This window comes from Anolis sagrei, chromosome 2, assembly GCF_037176765.1.
Source record: "Anolis sagrei isolate rAnoSag1 chromosome 2, rAnoSag1.mat, whole genome shotgun sequence".
Taxonomy (NCBI): domain Eukaryota; kingdom Metazoa; phylum Chordata; class Lepidosauria; order Squamata; family Dactyloidae; genus Anolis; species Anolis sagrei.
The window spans coordinates 206,508,318-206,523,160 of record NC_090022.1 but is presented as its reverse complement, the minus strand read 5'-3'; the positions used below and the strand labels follow the sequence as shown (position 1 = coordinate 206,523,160).

General features: G+C 38.0%; 1 protein-coding gene across 1 annotated transcript in view; it reads left to right on the top strand.

Annotated features, from left to right (window-relative positions):
• Positions 1–13,041, top strand: part of SHOC1 (shortage in chiasmata 1) — a 50,615-nt gene extending 37,574 nt beyond the window's left edge. Inside the window, exons 18-28 of the mRNA XM_067464355.1 lie at positions 163–232; positions 351–535; positions 1,765–1,882; positions 2,454–2,565; positions 3,190–3,311; positions 4,826–4,919; positions 5,700–5,831; positions 7,284–7,433; positions 9,464–10,405; position 12,265; positions 12,935–13,041. Coding sequence (XP_067320456.1) covers positions 163–232; positions 351–535; positions 1,765–1,882; positions 2,454–2,565; positions 3,190–3,311; positions 4,826–4,919; positions 5,700–5,831; positions 7,284–7,433; positions 9,464–10,405; position 12,265; positions 12,935–13,029 — 2,021 coding nt within the window. The 3' untranslated portion in view covers positions 13,030–13,041. The remainder of the gene's footprint in view (positions 1–162; positions 233–350; positions 536–1,764; positions 1,883–2,453; positions 2,566–3,189; positions 3,312–4,825; positions 4,920–5,699; positions 5,832–7,283; positions 7,434–9,463; positions 10,406–12,264; positions 12,266–12,934) is intronic.
• The last annotated feature ends 1,802 nt before the right edge of the window (positions 13,042–14,843 follow it).

The window sequence follows — 14,843 nt, the reverse complement described above, 5'->3', positions numbered from 1 at the left end:
ACTGGTCTGCCTGGCCTGTATCCTTGGACATGTCTCAAGTAATCATTTAAATATAAATCATTTATTCTCTCACATATAATGTAAATTGACAAGAAGCTTTCCAGTTTACTAAGTGTTTCAGGAGTGGCATTGTTTTAACAGTATCTTTCTGTCTATAAATAGGCTTGAAAATTGGGTGTTTGCATGCAGAGAAAAGAGGAACTTTGTTAGAGAACAAAAATGTCATAAGTCGGTGGGTAAAGTTTATTGTTTAATGCCAAACAGTCTAAGATCAATGAAGTTTTTGTAAAAAAAAAATGTAGAACATAACTAAAGAGAGACATTTAAAAATCTTGATGTTTTATTTTTAGTTTACAAAGATATTCTTGCGTTGTTGTACGTAATCAGCATATTGGACCTGATTTCCCCTGGACTCATTTTTCACTTGTGGTGGAGTATAACTATTCAAAAAATTCCTGCTGGATTGATCTCTGCAAAAATCTGGGTCTTTCTTACATAACTTTCGAAACCACTCTCCCAGAAGCAGCCGGAACTGGTAGGTCAATATTTATGATATTATATGGATGGAATAATCATATAAGAATTGTTAGGCTTGCTCCATGAAAAGTCTGCTGCCCTCTTTTTAAATGGTTTCTGGGATAGAAAAGAAGCACATTATATAACGGCGAACTCAGCTAATTAGACTTGTTTAATATTAGAGCAAATAGAAGGACACTATTTGTTTTATGTGATCCATTCTTTAACAACTATGGAATTTAAGAACTTCTCTGATAGACCAGGCATATAACAGTTTAGGTCATGGGGGCACAGGTAACTGTCAAAAATAGTGAACAAAACCATTTTGCTCCCAGGGTTAGCATTTCTGATTATGAACCTGACTATTTTCTTGTACAACTAAAAGCTGGAAGTTCCATCAGTCATAACAAAGATCTGCTATGGATTACCTGATCATCAAAAGTTACCAACATACTTTTGAAGTTGCACAATGAAAATTATTGTTCTTTAATCTGCATTTTGGATGCAGACAATCACCTTTATGTTCTTGTAGAAGACCCAGACTTAGCTGGTGGACATGATACTGTCAGGATCTACACTTCACTATATCCCAGGATCTGATCCCAGATTATCTGCTTAGCCCAAATTATCTGTCAGTGTATTTATTTACTACATTTATATGCCACCCTTCTCACCCCGAAGGGGACTCAGAGTGGCTTACAAATTGTAGTCTTGTATAATCCAATTCAAAGCAGATAATCTGGGATCAGATCCTGGGAAGTACCAGAAAATGCTTGGGATTAAAGAAAGGAGGAAGTCTATGATCAAGGGCTTTTCGTCATAGAGGATGGCACGACAGCACCCCCCCCCCCCCGGTGGCCAGAATCGAACACAACCTCCAGGATGCCGAAGTTGGGAAAAACGTTGACATATACCTCTATCTGTTGTCTGTCCTGTCAGTTTAATGGCATTTAATGTTTACTGTGCATGTGATCTGCCCTGAGTCCCCTTTGGGGTAAGAAGGGCAAAATATAAATGCTGTAAATAAATGAATAAATAAATATGGCAGTGTAAATCCAGACACCGTGAGAATAGTGAATTGAGCAGAAGCTGTACTTGTGCTTCCTCATTTGGTGTCAACTCAGAGCAGCTGCAGAAGGGATGGCCATTTCACCCTGGAGGGTGAAATTGGCACTGCCACAGATTGATTATAAGTAAATTGTATGTAATTATGATAATAGTATATATTTATAAAGTTTTTTTCTTCAGACGAGGCTTTTCCAGATTATTCTTGGCGTATCCTTTCGAATGTACCAGTTCCTTATGTTTTTCTGACATCCGAAGGACTTCTCAACACTCCAGAAATCTTGCAGTTACTGGAATCCCAGTAAGTAGTGAAGCTGCAGAGAAGGCTGCTATTGTATCATTGCATTTTCCTGTCATTGCTGGCAGTATCCTCTTCGTGCCACTGCAGTCCTTCTTCTTATAAGCAGGTCCATCAGTAATGAGATTTTCTATGCATTGCTGTGCCTTTTGCCTGTTACATTTTTGGCTTTAAAGGAGAGTACAACTATTACACGATCAAAAATGTACCTTAGTTTTGGTTTTTTTTAATAGTTTCAATGGTTTCTGGGTTTGTTTTTTTTTAAGAAGAAGAGGGAGGGCTCCATTTCCTTGTGGTTTTTTTAATGTGATGATTACACAAAGAAAGGGAAAATATTGATTTTGGGACCCAAAAAGAGGATTGTGATTATTATACAGTGGCGACTGTTATGTGATGAAATACAGTGTATAGAGTGCAAAAGATGGGAGGGGAGCCTTCTTGGAGCTCAGCTTCCAGAGTTCAAGGATCACCTTGAGAATAAAACAGAGAATGTATAAAGAGCACAGCAGTAATACGCTTGGATGGACTGTTGCAATGTTGTGCTTGGCCAACTAATAGGGACCGTTCTGTCTAGGTACAATATTACATTTATTGAGCGAAGTTGCTGCGAGGCATTACAGTTCTTTGGAAGCACAGAGCGCTATGTCGTGATGACTATAGACGAATGTACTGCTCTTGTTATGCAGGTAATACAAGGAAAATATATTACGTACATATCCATCTGGTATAACTAATTTTCTGCTCCTTTCTAATTCCATCTTGGTCTCCTCTTTATATCTATCTCATTATTATTATTATCCCCCCTCCCTCCCCCTCCCTCCACAAATAGTTGTGATTCCATTTTGGCTTTGATTCTATTTGTTGGATCATGGAGATGGTGTGATTTACTTTCTTGTATTTTCTTTTTCCCTTCACTTTGATTATTGGTTCTTTCCATTTCATGGGTCAACTCTTTTGTCAATGGCAGGGGAAGGATATCAAATAATTCCTTCTTCCCCCCGAATCTTACCACATGCCTTCAAAACGTGCTCTAGAGGGCTGAGGAAATTGTCTTATAGTATATCAAGACTGAAGAAAATTAGCCTTTTTATGTCTCTACAATGATTTGATAGACATCTAATATAATTTTTGAAATCATTCCTTAATTAAATTATCACAGTTTTATTTTTTAAAAGGGAAACAACATGAGAGAGTTGAGTAGTCTACTGAATTAAGAGTGAATGCTTTTCTCCCCTTACAGCATTATTGGTGCTAGATACAGACTTGCATATCCAATCAGACAATTTGCTTTATGTCTGTTTTTATTGCAGAATGTCGAAGAACTCAATTATGAAAAGTCTTCTGATAATATTGTGTTAAGACTGATGGTATTGTCCCTTCAGTATAACTCCTGTTGGATTATTTTATACTCCAGAGAAAGACTAAGTTCCCAGTAAGTTCAAAACTTTTTCAGCCCTTTTTTAAGGCTTATACTTCAGTCAAGGTTATTTATTATTTTATTCTATTATTTTATTTTTATTACATTTATATTATTTTACTCTCTTATTGTTATTATTACATTTATTATTTAATTCTATTGTTGTTTTTATTACATTTACATAATTTTACTCTTATTATTATTACATATATTATTTTACTCTTATTACTGTTATTATTACATTTATTATTTTACTCTCTTTATTATTAGTGGAAGGATACAAAAGTTAATTTACATTGAAGAAGGTTAGAATAATAGTTTAATCAGAGTTAGACTGTCTTATCTTAAATTACAGTTTTATGCAAATATTTAAAAACATTTAACTTATTGATGCCTCAATTAATGTAATTTTATTGATATCTATTTTTATTTTGAAATTTACCAGTAGCTGCTGCATCTCCCTCCCTTGGCCTATATTCAAATTGATACGATTTCCCAGTTTCTGTGGTAAAATTAGATGCCTCAGCTTATATTTGGGTTGGTTTATACTTGAGTACGTACGGTAATTAGTCTAGATGAAGGATGAGCATTTTATGGTCTACCAGACTGAGTGAGCATGGTTAATTGCAGTAAAATTATTAGAAGGGCTATAATCTTGGCTCATCTTTCGTCTAGATTTCCTTACACGGAAGGAAATTAAGCATATGTAGTACAATTTCTACTTGAAAGTGTTGGTCTAGGGCAAGGAAGGGCAGTTGTAGCAACAGGCATACATGTAATACCAGTTCCTGGCATCCATTGGGGGATGGTTTCTCACATCAGCTAGCTTCAGATACATTGTCCTACATCAATCAAAATAAATTTGCTCTAGTCTTCCAATGCACTGGCAAATTTTCAATTGCCTGCATGTGTTGAATTCAGTAGATACAGCTATTTCCAAGCATGGAGAAGACAATGTACTAGCTTACAATGCAGATATTAAATACGAGGAGCCATTTAGGAGAAAAAGAAGGTTGCAATTATAATTATACATTATAAATTTGCTGAATAATCCGAGCTAAGTACTGAAAACTTGTGCTTTGATAAGTCTTTGGTCATCCATCTTTCAAATCAAGTTCGTTTTATGGAATTCATTAAAAAATTTGCAAATTATGCAAAGCGTTATCAAACATTTGAACAAAATGAAGTGATTCAGGGTGTCCTTGCTGGGTTGCAACATGGGTCAAAGCTGGCATTTTGGACACCGGTTCAGACCCAAATATTATATAGCTGTGTATCAATCAATCAAAACTTTATTACAGTCCATAGCCACCACAAAGTGAGCACAAATGCCCTGGGAAGGGGACACATATTTCCCCAGCAAACCAGCCAGAAAAAAAAACGGTTAGAAAACAGCCCAAAAACACAGTTTAAAAACACAGGCCAATGCAGCAGGTATGGTGTAGAATTGCCCTTCATCAATCCAGTATACTCCATTATAATTTGCAGTATTTTTTCATGTAAGGTTAATAATATGATATTTTGTTTAGCTATAGTCTAGGTGGCAAAACCCTTCATCATCTAGCCTTAATTTATGCCGCCTTGGTGCCTTTTGCCCAGAAGTCAGAGGACTTTGATGTGAAGGTACTGTGTTGTAAAATAGTTATTGACAGTGTTAATAACTTACTCTCTGTATCTTGCCTTTTATACAATAACAAATCTATTATAGGTTATGGAATGTGTTTTATTTAGATAATAGAATCACAGAGTTGGAAGAAGCTCCATCCATTCCAACCCCATTTTGTCATGTAGGAACACATAATCAAAGAGCTCCCAAGAGATGGTCATCCAGCCTCTGATTAAAAACCTCCAGAGAAGGAGATTCCATCATATTCCACGGCATCGGCATATTCCACTGCCAAACATCTCTTACCATCAGGAGGTTCTTCCTGATGTTTAGATGGAATCTTTTTTATATATGGATAAGGGAATTGCAAAAGGTGTTGGCGATCTCATACTGTATTGTCACAATCCACCAGTGAATCTGTATATTTTCTCACCTCCCAACATCTACACTCTTCCCAAGGATTACACTATATAACAATATTTGAAAATTTTGTTTACTATCTGTATTATATAATTTACTGTGTTTGTTTGTTGTAAGCTGCCGCAAATTGGCTTACAACAAGAGAGAGGGAGCGGGATACAAATAAAGTTGCTTATTATTATTATTATTATTATTATTATTATTATATACTTTTTTCACGGTTGTTGAGCTGTTTGTTTGTTTGTTTCTTTGCATAGCTAGCCCCTGATTATTTTCATCCTAAATATATGATTATTTTTATGTTTTGCCATATCCATATTTTGTTTAGTCATATTATATTGTAATTGCAACAAATTGAAAATGAAACAATCTTTTAGGTGGCTCTTACACCAGGAATTGAAGAGACAGCATTTTTGGTTCGTCAGATTGCTGACCACATGCTGTTGACATCCAACAGGCATCCTCAGGAGTGGCTGGACAAAGCCTGGCTTTCAGTCTTGCCATCAGAGGTTTGTTTACTTTAAATGAACTATTTAACTGAAAACAGCTCCAGAGCATGGAAATAACTTCTCATAAATAAAAAATTACTTGTATTTTATTGGTTGGGGGCTACAATTGAAGTGTAACTAGCTTACACTGAAATTGTGACATTACAAAGGAAAGATTTGTTCCTTTTATGATTACAGCAATATGTGGCCTCACTGGCTTTGTATGTCTATATCCACATGCCATCAATTCACAGGAGTCTAATCTTTAAGTAGCAAATAGTATCTTTTTTAAAATAGCAGCTGAGCTGCTGAACGTGCTGACCAAAAGGTTGGCGGTTCGAATCCAGGAAGCAGGATGATCTCCCGCTGTTAGGCCCAGCTTCTGCCAACCTAGCAGTTTGAAAACATGCAAGTATGAGTAGATCAATAGGTACAGCTTCTGTGAGTAGGTAACAGCGCTCTAAGCAGTCATGCTGGCCACATGACCTAGGTGTCTACGAGCAACGCTGGCTCTTCGGCTTAGAAATGGAGATGAGCACAACCCCCCAGAGTCGGACATGACTAGAAATAATGTCAAGGGGAAACTTTTACCTTTACACCTTATACGCATCACCTGAAGGTAAATTGATACACAATATTTATAATAATTTTGTGCAGGAAACAAACATTGTGTATACTGATCAATTCGAAAACAAAAGTGTCACTATTTTTGCCACCCATCATCAATTTTAGATTTCAGGTAATTTCAAATTTAGGAAAAAATAATACTTAATTCATATCTAATTTTGACACAGACCACCAATTTAATAAAATGGCAAAGCAGTGAGGCTAAAGGATGACTGAGTTGTACAGGATATTGTATTTTTGTGCTCTAAGATTCCAAAATAATCATTAAATAAATTTCTTTCTTATTTATTTTCCCCAAAATAATTTCCCTTTGCTTGCCAAATTATTCATCATTAAGCTCTTTTCCGCTCTGCAAACCAATCTGTTTTCTTTCTTTGCTAACCAATTCACCAGTCCCTAGATTTTATTTTTTTTCTTTTGGGTGGCTCTGATAATAAAATTAATAGTAACAAATGAAAAGGAATCTAAAAGCACTGCCCATTTGCCTCGCAAAATCAGTGTCTGCCCTGGAAAATGACGCAGGAAGAGATGAGAATATTCCATAGGATCTCCATTTGAAGTGTATTTTTTCCCTTTCAGAATGCAAATTAATCATTAAGTGCTTGTCTACCTGTAATTTCCCTAACAACAGATGTTTCTGGGAACTTGGGCTGCACTCTACTAAGAATATTTACAGTCATTCATGCTCCATTAATTTCAGACTATTTTATAAGCACATAGATCTTTTCGTAATCATATGACAGTTTGAAAAAATTACACTTTCACTTCAATACATAATTAAATTGTCTCCTGCTGTAGTTCACCTTGAGAACATCACAAAGCTAATTGCATTTTGTCCGCTTCAAGGCAGAGAAATGCTTGCTTACCTTTCCATGCATCAACCCTCTGGTGGCTCAAGTCATGTTAAAGAAAAGTTCTTCACTGGAGTGGCTTCTGTCGGCATCTTTTGCCCAACTTCAGGAACTTTTGCCAGAAGTACCAGAAAAGGCCTTGAAGGTCAGATATGCAGGATATCAACATATCATATGTAGTGTGACAGTGTGTACTTTGCTATGTTTTGTTGTCGTTCTTTCTGTGTGCCTGGCAGGGGATTGGGCTGGATGGCCCTTGTGGTCTCTTCCAGCTCTAGGATTCTACAAAAGCAAAAAAATCTAGCCTTCAGTTGAAACCCAAAAGAGGCTAAAATAGTTCATACAGTTGCATTCTTTTAAATGAAAAATTAATCCTGATCATATGTATAATGCCATAGAGAGGGGTTAGCACTGGTGTAATTATACAAAATTACAATGCAAAGTACCATAATTAGAATATGCCTGATCTACAATTGCTGCATAGTGGAGCCCCTGGTGGCTCAATGGGTTAAACCCTTGTGCCGGCAGGACTGCTGACCGAAAGGCCAGCTGTTCAAATCTGAGGAGTGGGGTGAGCTCCTATCTATCAGCTCCAGCTCCCCATGTGGGGACATGAGAGAAGCCTCCCACAGGATGGCAAAACATCAAACATCCAGACGTACCCTGGGCAGCATCCTTGCAGACAGCCAGTTGTCTTACATCAGAAGCAACTTGCAGTTTCTCAAATCACTCCTGATACAAAATTGCTGCATATCATTTGTAAAAGTTGCCTATTGAGAGGGCCGCAGATTACACTGACACATTAGTAGGGCTTCAATTTGTATGTTATTACCAATCAGATTGGCATTGCTAAACTGCTTCAGTCCAAAATTTATATGGTGCCATGACAACATCTCTGTAACATGGTTTAGTTCTACTGCCATCCAGTTCTTCAGTTCATTTTTCCCCCACTTGAATTTTGCTTAATGATGCCATGCTGCATTTGGCAGAGTAGTGAGCGCCAGCATAATGTTGTTGCTCACTGGCCATGAAATCCCATTATATCTTCTCAAAGTGTCATAATTAGTGCTCAATCTTCTGTCGTAAGGACTTCTTTGCCAGTCCATACAAATATTTGGAACATGGTATTAATGATTTACAAAGAGACATATTCACCAAAATTCAAAGGGATGGCTTCAATGATGTATGTCCTCTCAACAATGAACAAGACTCCTTAATACAGTCCCTCTTGTTCTGCTGACCCCCAACCATAACATTATTTTCGTTGCTAATTAATAACTGTAATTTGTTGTTGTAAACCGCGTTGAGTCGCCGGCTAGGCTGAGAAACGGCGGTATACAAGTATAGCAAATAAATAAATTTTTCTACTGTTATGAATCGTAATGTAAATATCTGATATACAGGATGTATTTTCATTCACTAGACCAAATTTGGCACAAATACCCAATACACTCAAATTTGAATACTGGTGGGGTTGGGGGGTTGATTTTGTCATTTGGGAGTTGTAGTTGCTGGGATTTATAGTTTACCTACAATGAAAGAGGATTCTGAACTCTACCAATGATGGAATTGTACCAAACTTGGCATATAGAACTCCCATGATCAACAAAAAATACTGGAAGGGTCTGGTGGGCATTGACCAAGACTTTTGGAGTTGTAGTTCACCTACATTCAGAGAGCACTATAGACCCAAACAGTGATGGATCTGGACCAAACTTAGCACAAATACTCCATATACCCAAATGTAAATATTGGTGGAGTTAGAGGAAAATAGACCTTGACATTTGAGAGTTGTAGTTGCTGGAATTTATAGTTCACCTACAATCAAAGAGCATTCTGAACCTCACCAATGATAGAATTGGGCCAAACTTCCCACACAGAACCCCCATGACCAACAGAAAATACTGTGTTTTCTGCTAGTCTTTGGCGACCTGTCTGACATCCCCTCATGACCCCCATAGGGGTCCCGACCCCTACGTTGAGAAATACTGAGTTAGCGAGTAGACATAGCATGTATCTGGGCCATGTTGGTGGATACGATGTATCTCCCTCTGGCTGCCTTTGTAGGTCCCATGTGTTTTATAGATTTTTGGAAAGCATGGGGGGTTGTGTTGTTCGATATCAGAGCTGATGTTCTGGATCTGTATGGACTTGATTCCGTTTCTTCTGTTACAGCATTTTAGTGACATCACATCAATGTACACCATAAAACCACAGCCCAGGTCAAAACCTGTAAAAGAACCTGTGCTACCTGAAGGAGAAACAGACTATGCCATCAGCTCCTATTATCAGTTTCCTAATTCTGAGGTCTTGTTGTCCAACTTTCAAGAATCCAATCCCTTTAATCAAGATTCAGGATGCTCTCCTGTACAGAAAAGCAGAAACACGTATCCCGGTTGCCAGCAAAATGAGTTGTGTAATTCACCAAAATCAATTAGGAGGCAGAATGTAATGGCCCATTCCATCTCATACAAAGAAGACATGGGTCCCTTTCAGAATACTATAGAGAAGCAACAATATCTCCTCTTTCTGAAACAAATGGAAGCAGAAAGAAGAGCACTGAACCATCCTGAAGAACCTAAGCACATCAACTTTGAAGCCTCCATGCCATATTTAGACTACAGTCAAAATGGCCCTAAGGCGTACCTTGAAAGTGTCTCACAAAAGAGAATGTTTCTCTCAAAAGGGGCGGGATGCCAAAAGCAGGAGATGCCAGTCTTGTTGAAGAATCCTGTCCGTCAAGATGTTAAAAATATATGTGAACTCCAGAAGCAGCCTCTTGTGAAGCAATGCCATTCTGCCCAGGATGTCAGAGATTTGTGGTACATTGACTATACTAAAAAATCCCTATTGCCGCAGAGCCCTGGCCATTTTCTAAGAGAATTTGAAGGAACTGGGTACTACAATCAAAAACCTCAGTCTGAGGAGAGGTTTCGAGATGAACATCCATTCCTGCAAACAGCAAAGTCATCTTTCTACAATGCAGATTTCTACAAACCCATATCAAGCCAGGATGGATTCTTCAACCTCAACTTTCAAATGACAGGAAAATGTGCAGGAAGGAAAGGGCCTGATTTGTCATCTAATCACAGAGAGCAAGATTCTTCAGCAGGTATCGTAAAATCACAAAACAATGTGTACAATTATCCTTATCAAAGTTGAACAACAATGAAGCTCAGATCATTTTCCCTAAATGATAATCAAGGGGCCAATTGAAACATTCACACCTACTTCCAACAGACAAGAGTATTTTCTCCCACCTTGGACATTCCACAGATATATAAACCCTTTCCCCTAATTTCTCTCAACCTCTGAGGATGCCTGCAATAGATGCAGACGAAACGTCAGGAGAGAATGCTTCTGGAACATGGCCATACAGCCCGGAAAACTTGCAAAAACCCAGTGATTCCAGCCATGAAAGCCTTCGACAATACATTTTCCTTAAATGCTTGCACTGTTATAATCTGAGGACAGATTTTATTTATCACTGTTAATTAGGTTTATTGCAAAGTATTTTTGCATAATGTATTGTCGAAGGCTTGCATGGCCGGAATCACTGGGTTGATGTAGGTTTTTCGGGCTGTATGGCCATGTTCTAGAAGCATTCTCTCCTGACATTTTGCCTGCATCTGTGGCAGGCATTCTCAGAGGCAACCTCTGAGGATGCCTGCCACAGATGCAGGTGAAACATCAGGAGAGAGTGTTTCTAGAACATAGCCATACAGCCCGAAAAACCTCAGAGTTTTTAAACAAGTGGAGAAAAGCTGATGATTTCAAAAACAATCTGCTTAACTAGTGTCTCTTTTTTCCTACCTACTATATTTTTCCCAAGTATTTTTTATTAAATACTAGCCATTCCCTGCCATGCATTGCTGCGGCCCAGTCTGTGTATATGTGTTTTGTGTGTGTGTATTATATGTGTATATGTGTATTTTTGGGGGGTTTTTTTGCTTTTAAAGTACCTTCTGCTGTGTTTTTCAGTGATTTTATGAGTGATGGTCACTCGTTGGCCTGATAGGTGTATTGTGTCCAAATTTGGTGTCAATTCATCCAGTGGTTTTTGAGTTATGTTAATCCCACAAATGAACAGTATATTTTTATTTATAGAAATTTCAACTCATATAAAACCAGAATCACAATATATAAAACAAGAAAAATAAAACAGATTAAAAACAGAAGAAAACTAGATGCCAAAAGAAGAAAATTTAGTTCACAAGCCATCACTGCATTATAAAATAAATTACTTAAAGATGGCCGCTAGATTCCTCTGTCCCCTTTTGATGCTAATTTGCGATCCCTCTGAAAATGTCTGAATATTGTCCAAATTGATGTTAGATTTGCAGTTGCTATAGAGTTTGTTTTGAGGTTTTGAGGTAATTTATATATATATATATGGTTAATGTAGCTGTAGGGATATATATATATAGCTATACATTAACCAAATGCTATTATTTCTGTTTGATTTAAATGATAGTAGATTGATGGTCTAGACTACCCAGTGCTAACCACTGTTGAGGCTCAAGCAGATGTAGCTTAGGTCAGTCCTTTGATTGGGAGCCACTGGAAAGACTTTTTTAATTAAATTTAAGGGAGGCTGTGGTGGCGCAGTGGGTTAAACCACTACACTGCGGAACTTGCTGACGAGGAAGTCAGCAGTTCGAATCTGAGGGATGGGGTGAGCTCCTATTGTTAGCCCCAGCTTCTGTCAACCTAGCAGTTCGAAAACATGCATATGTGACTACATCAATAGGTACCACTCTGGCCGGCATGACTGCGCTCTGTGCAGTCATGCTGGCTACATGACTTGGAGGTGTCTACGAACAACACCGGCTCTTCGGCTTAGAAATGGAGATGAGTACCACCTTCCAGAGTCGGATTCGACTAGACTTAATGTCAAGGGGAAACCTTTACCCTTTTTTAAAGGAGAGTAGTAGTACAGTGAGAAGGCACATTGATAATATGGCCTAAAGATGTAGGGTTTGAGAGATGAAGTACTACAACTTTGCCTCCATTTTAAGATCACTAATGAATGGTTAGGGCTCCCTGGTGGTGCAGCAGGTTAAACCACTGAGCTGCTGAACTTGGTGATTGAAAGGTTGCAGGTTCAAATCCGGGGAGTAGAGTGACCTCCCGTTGTTAGCCCCAGCTTCTGCCAACCTAGCAGTTCGAAAACATTCAAATATGAGTAGATCAATAAATACTGCTTCTGTAGTACGGTAATGGCGCTCCATGCAATCATGCTGGCGACATGACCTTGGAGGTGTCTATGAACAACGCCAGCTCTTTGGCTTAGAAGTGGAGATGAGCACCTACCCCTAGAGTTGGACACGACTAGACTTAATGTCAGGGGAAACTTACCTTTTTAATGAATGCTTAAATGCATCACTACTTTTTTAAAATCTCTATTTTAGGCTGCCAATTCGGCTGTAACATTTTAAATACTTTAACAAATTCAGTAGCAGAATTAAGTACCAGGTAATGCTAAACTCTCTGAAATGGAAATCAATGCTTAGTGTTGCCTCAGTTCCTCCTTTGAATGCTTAAGCAGATAGTTTTTTAACATTAATAAGCTAAACCTTTAACATCGTGCCATGCTTGATATGTGATTGCTCATTTCTATTATTTATTTTTCTTTGGCTGGTTTAGAATTTGTCCAGTTGCCACAGCTTAAGAAACGTCGCCTAACATTTGAGAGAGACCCCAAGAGAAGTGATGGTCAAACACGTCTCAAGTTCTTCTAAAGCAAAATACAAACTGTCAGACATTTGTTCAGATATTTAAACACTTTAGATGTTTAAGCCCTCAGATATCTGTTTTGATAATTCTGTATTTGATGTGTTGTCCAGGGCTTTCATAGCCAGAATCACTGGGTTGCCGTGAGTTTTCGGGGTGTGTGGCCATGTTCTAGAAGCATTCTCTCTTGACGTTTTGCCCACATCTATGGCAGGCATCCTCAGAGGTTGTGAGGTCTGTGGGAAACTAGGCAAGTGAGGTTTATATATCTGTGGAATGTCCAGGGTGGGAGAAAGGCAAGTGTGAATATCGCAAATTGGCCACCTTGATTGGCAAGGTTTGATTTGAAGCTGTAAGGCCATTAAATGCTAATCAAGGTGGCAAATTGCAACATTCGCACTTGCCTCAAGCAGGCAAGAGTTTTTTCTTCCACCCTGGACATTATTCCACAGATATATAAACCTCACTTGCCTAATTTCCAACAGACCTCACAACCTCTGAGGATGCCTGCCATAGATGTGGGCGAAACATCAGGAGATAATGCTTCTGGTACATGGCCATACAGCCCGGAAAGCTCACAGCAACCGTATTCTATATTTATTTCGTAATCAGTTCAGTTACAGTGTCTCCCTTTTTAATGCATTTTAAAATTCTGACATAACAGATCTGTGTCTGTTTGGTTTCAGCATATTCAAAATCTTTTGTAATCTGAGAAAATAAAGTCTTAAAAATTACCCCCCCAAAAAGGTGTTTGAGTACAGTACTTACATTACATTAAACCACATGCACCACCTGACATCCACCAGGAAGTAGCAGCGAGTGTGGAGAAGAGCAAACCACAGTCCACCTATTGCAGTGCAACCTGAGCCCTGCCACATACACAAAGGAGGACCTTCTTATAGCAACACGAGAGGCACTCCAAGTGGCCAGATACTGGTCAAAGGACATTTAGTATAATTCCAGGTTTTTAAACTTTGTATTTTTTAAATACATTTAAATACATTACACCTTACCCTGCTTCTGATACGATAATTAAAAATTAAATCACAGCTGTTTTAATTCTATAGAATCTGTAGAATTTGTTCATGGTATCCATGTAAGATAGCTTGTATTTTCAGTCCTGTAGGCAGAAGTGACATCACTGGGCCACACTCTTCTCTCCCACAATTGCTCTATTTCAAAGGCAGTCGTTTTTTTAAAAAAAAATACGTTGCATTTTTTTTCTCTATCATACATTCAAAATGGTTTTACAAAAATATGTTTTAAAATAATATTTTTACATTATTTTTTTTAAAATCACAAGATCTTGTGGAAGTAGGAGTGCAGTACCACTTATTGGCGCAGTTGCACAAATGTAGGGATATGCGATAGCTCATGCTGGTATGTAGCTGCTACTGGGTATCAGGTGACTTCCGCAGAATAGCAGCTTTGTGTAATAAAGTCCTTAGTCTTGGAATATTTCAGATATATTAAAATATTCAAACTCATTACAGTGTAGCTTACTGAAATACAAAAAGAGGGGAAGAGGCAGAGATATGGGTAGGTGGTGGTAGAATCCAGTTCTCATGAATTTTTAGAAGCATTGAACTCAGAGAATGAAAGCAAACTATACTTAATTATGATATCTAACTACAACACAAACACAAAATAGTGCAGGTTTCAAAATAATGTATAAAATGTATAAAACATTTGCTATTTTTGGCCCATGTTTGTGGTTTCCAACCTCAGTTTTCTATTTCCACAGCTTTGGCAGCATTCATACGGAAAATGTTCTCAGCTGCTGGTCTCAAGAATGCTGTTTCAAAGCAAGAGATATAAATCT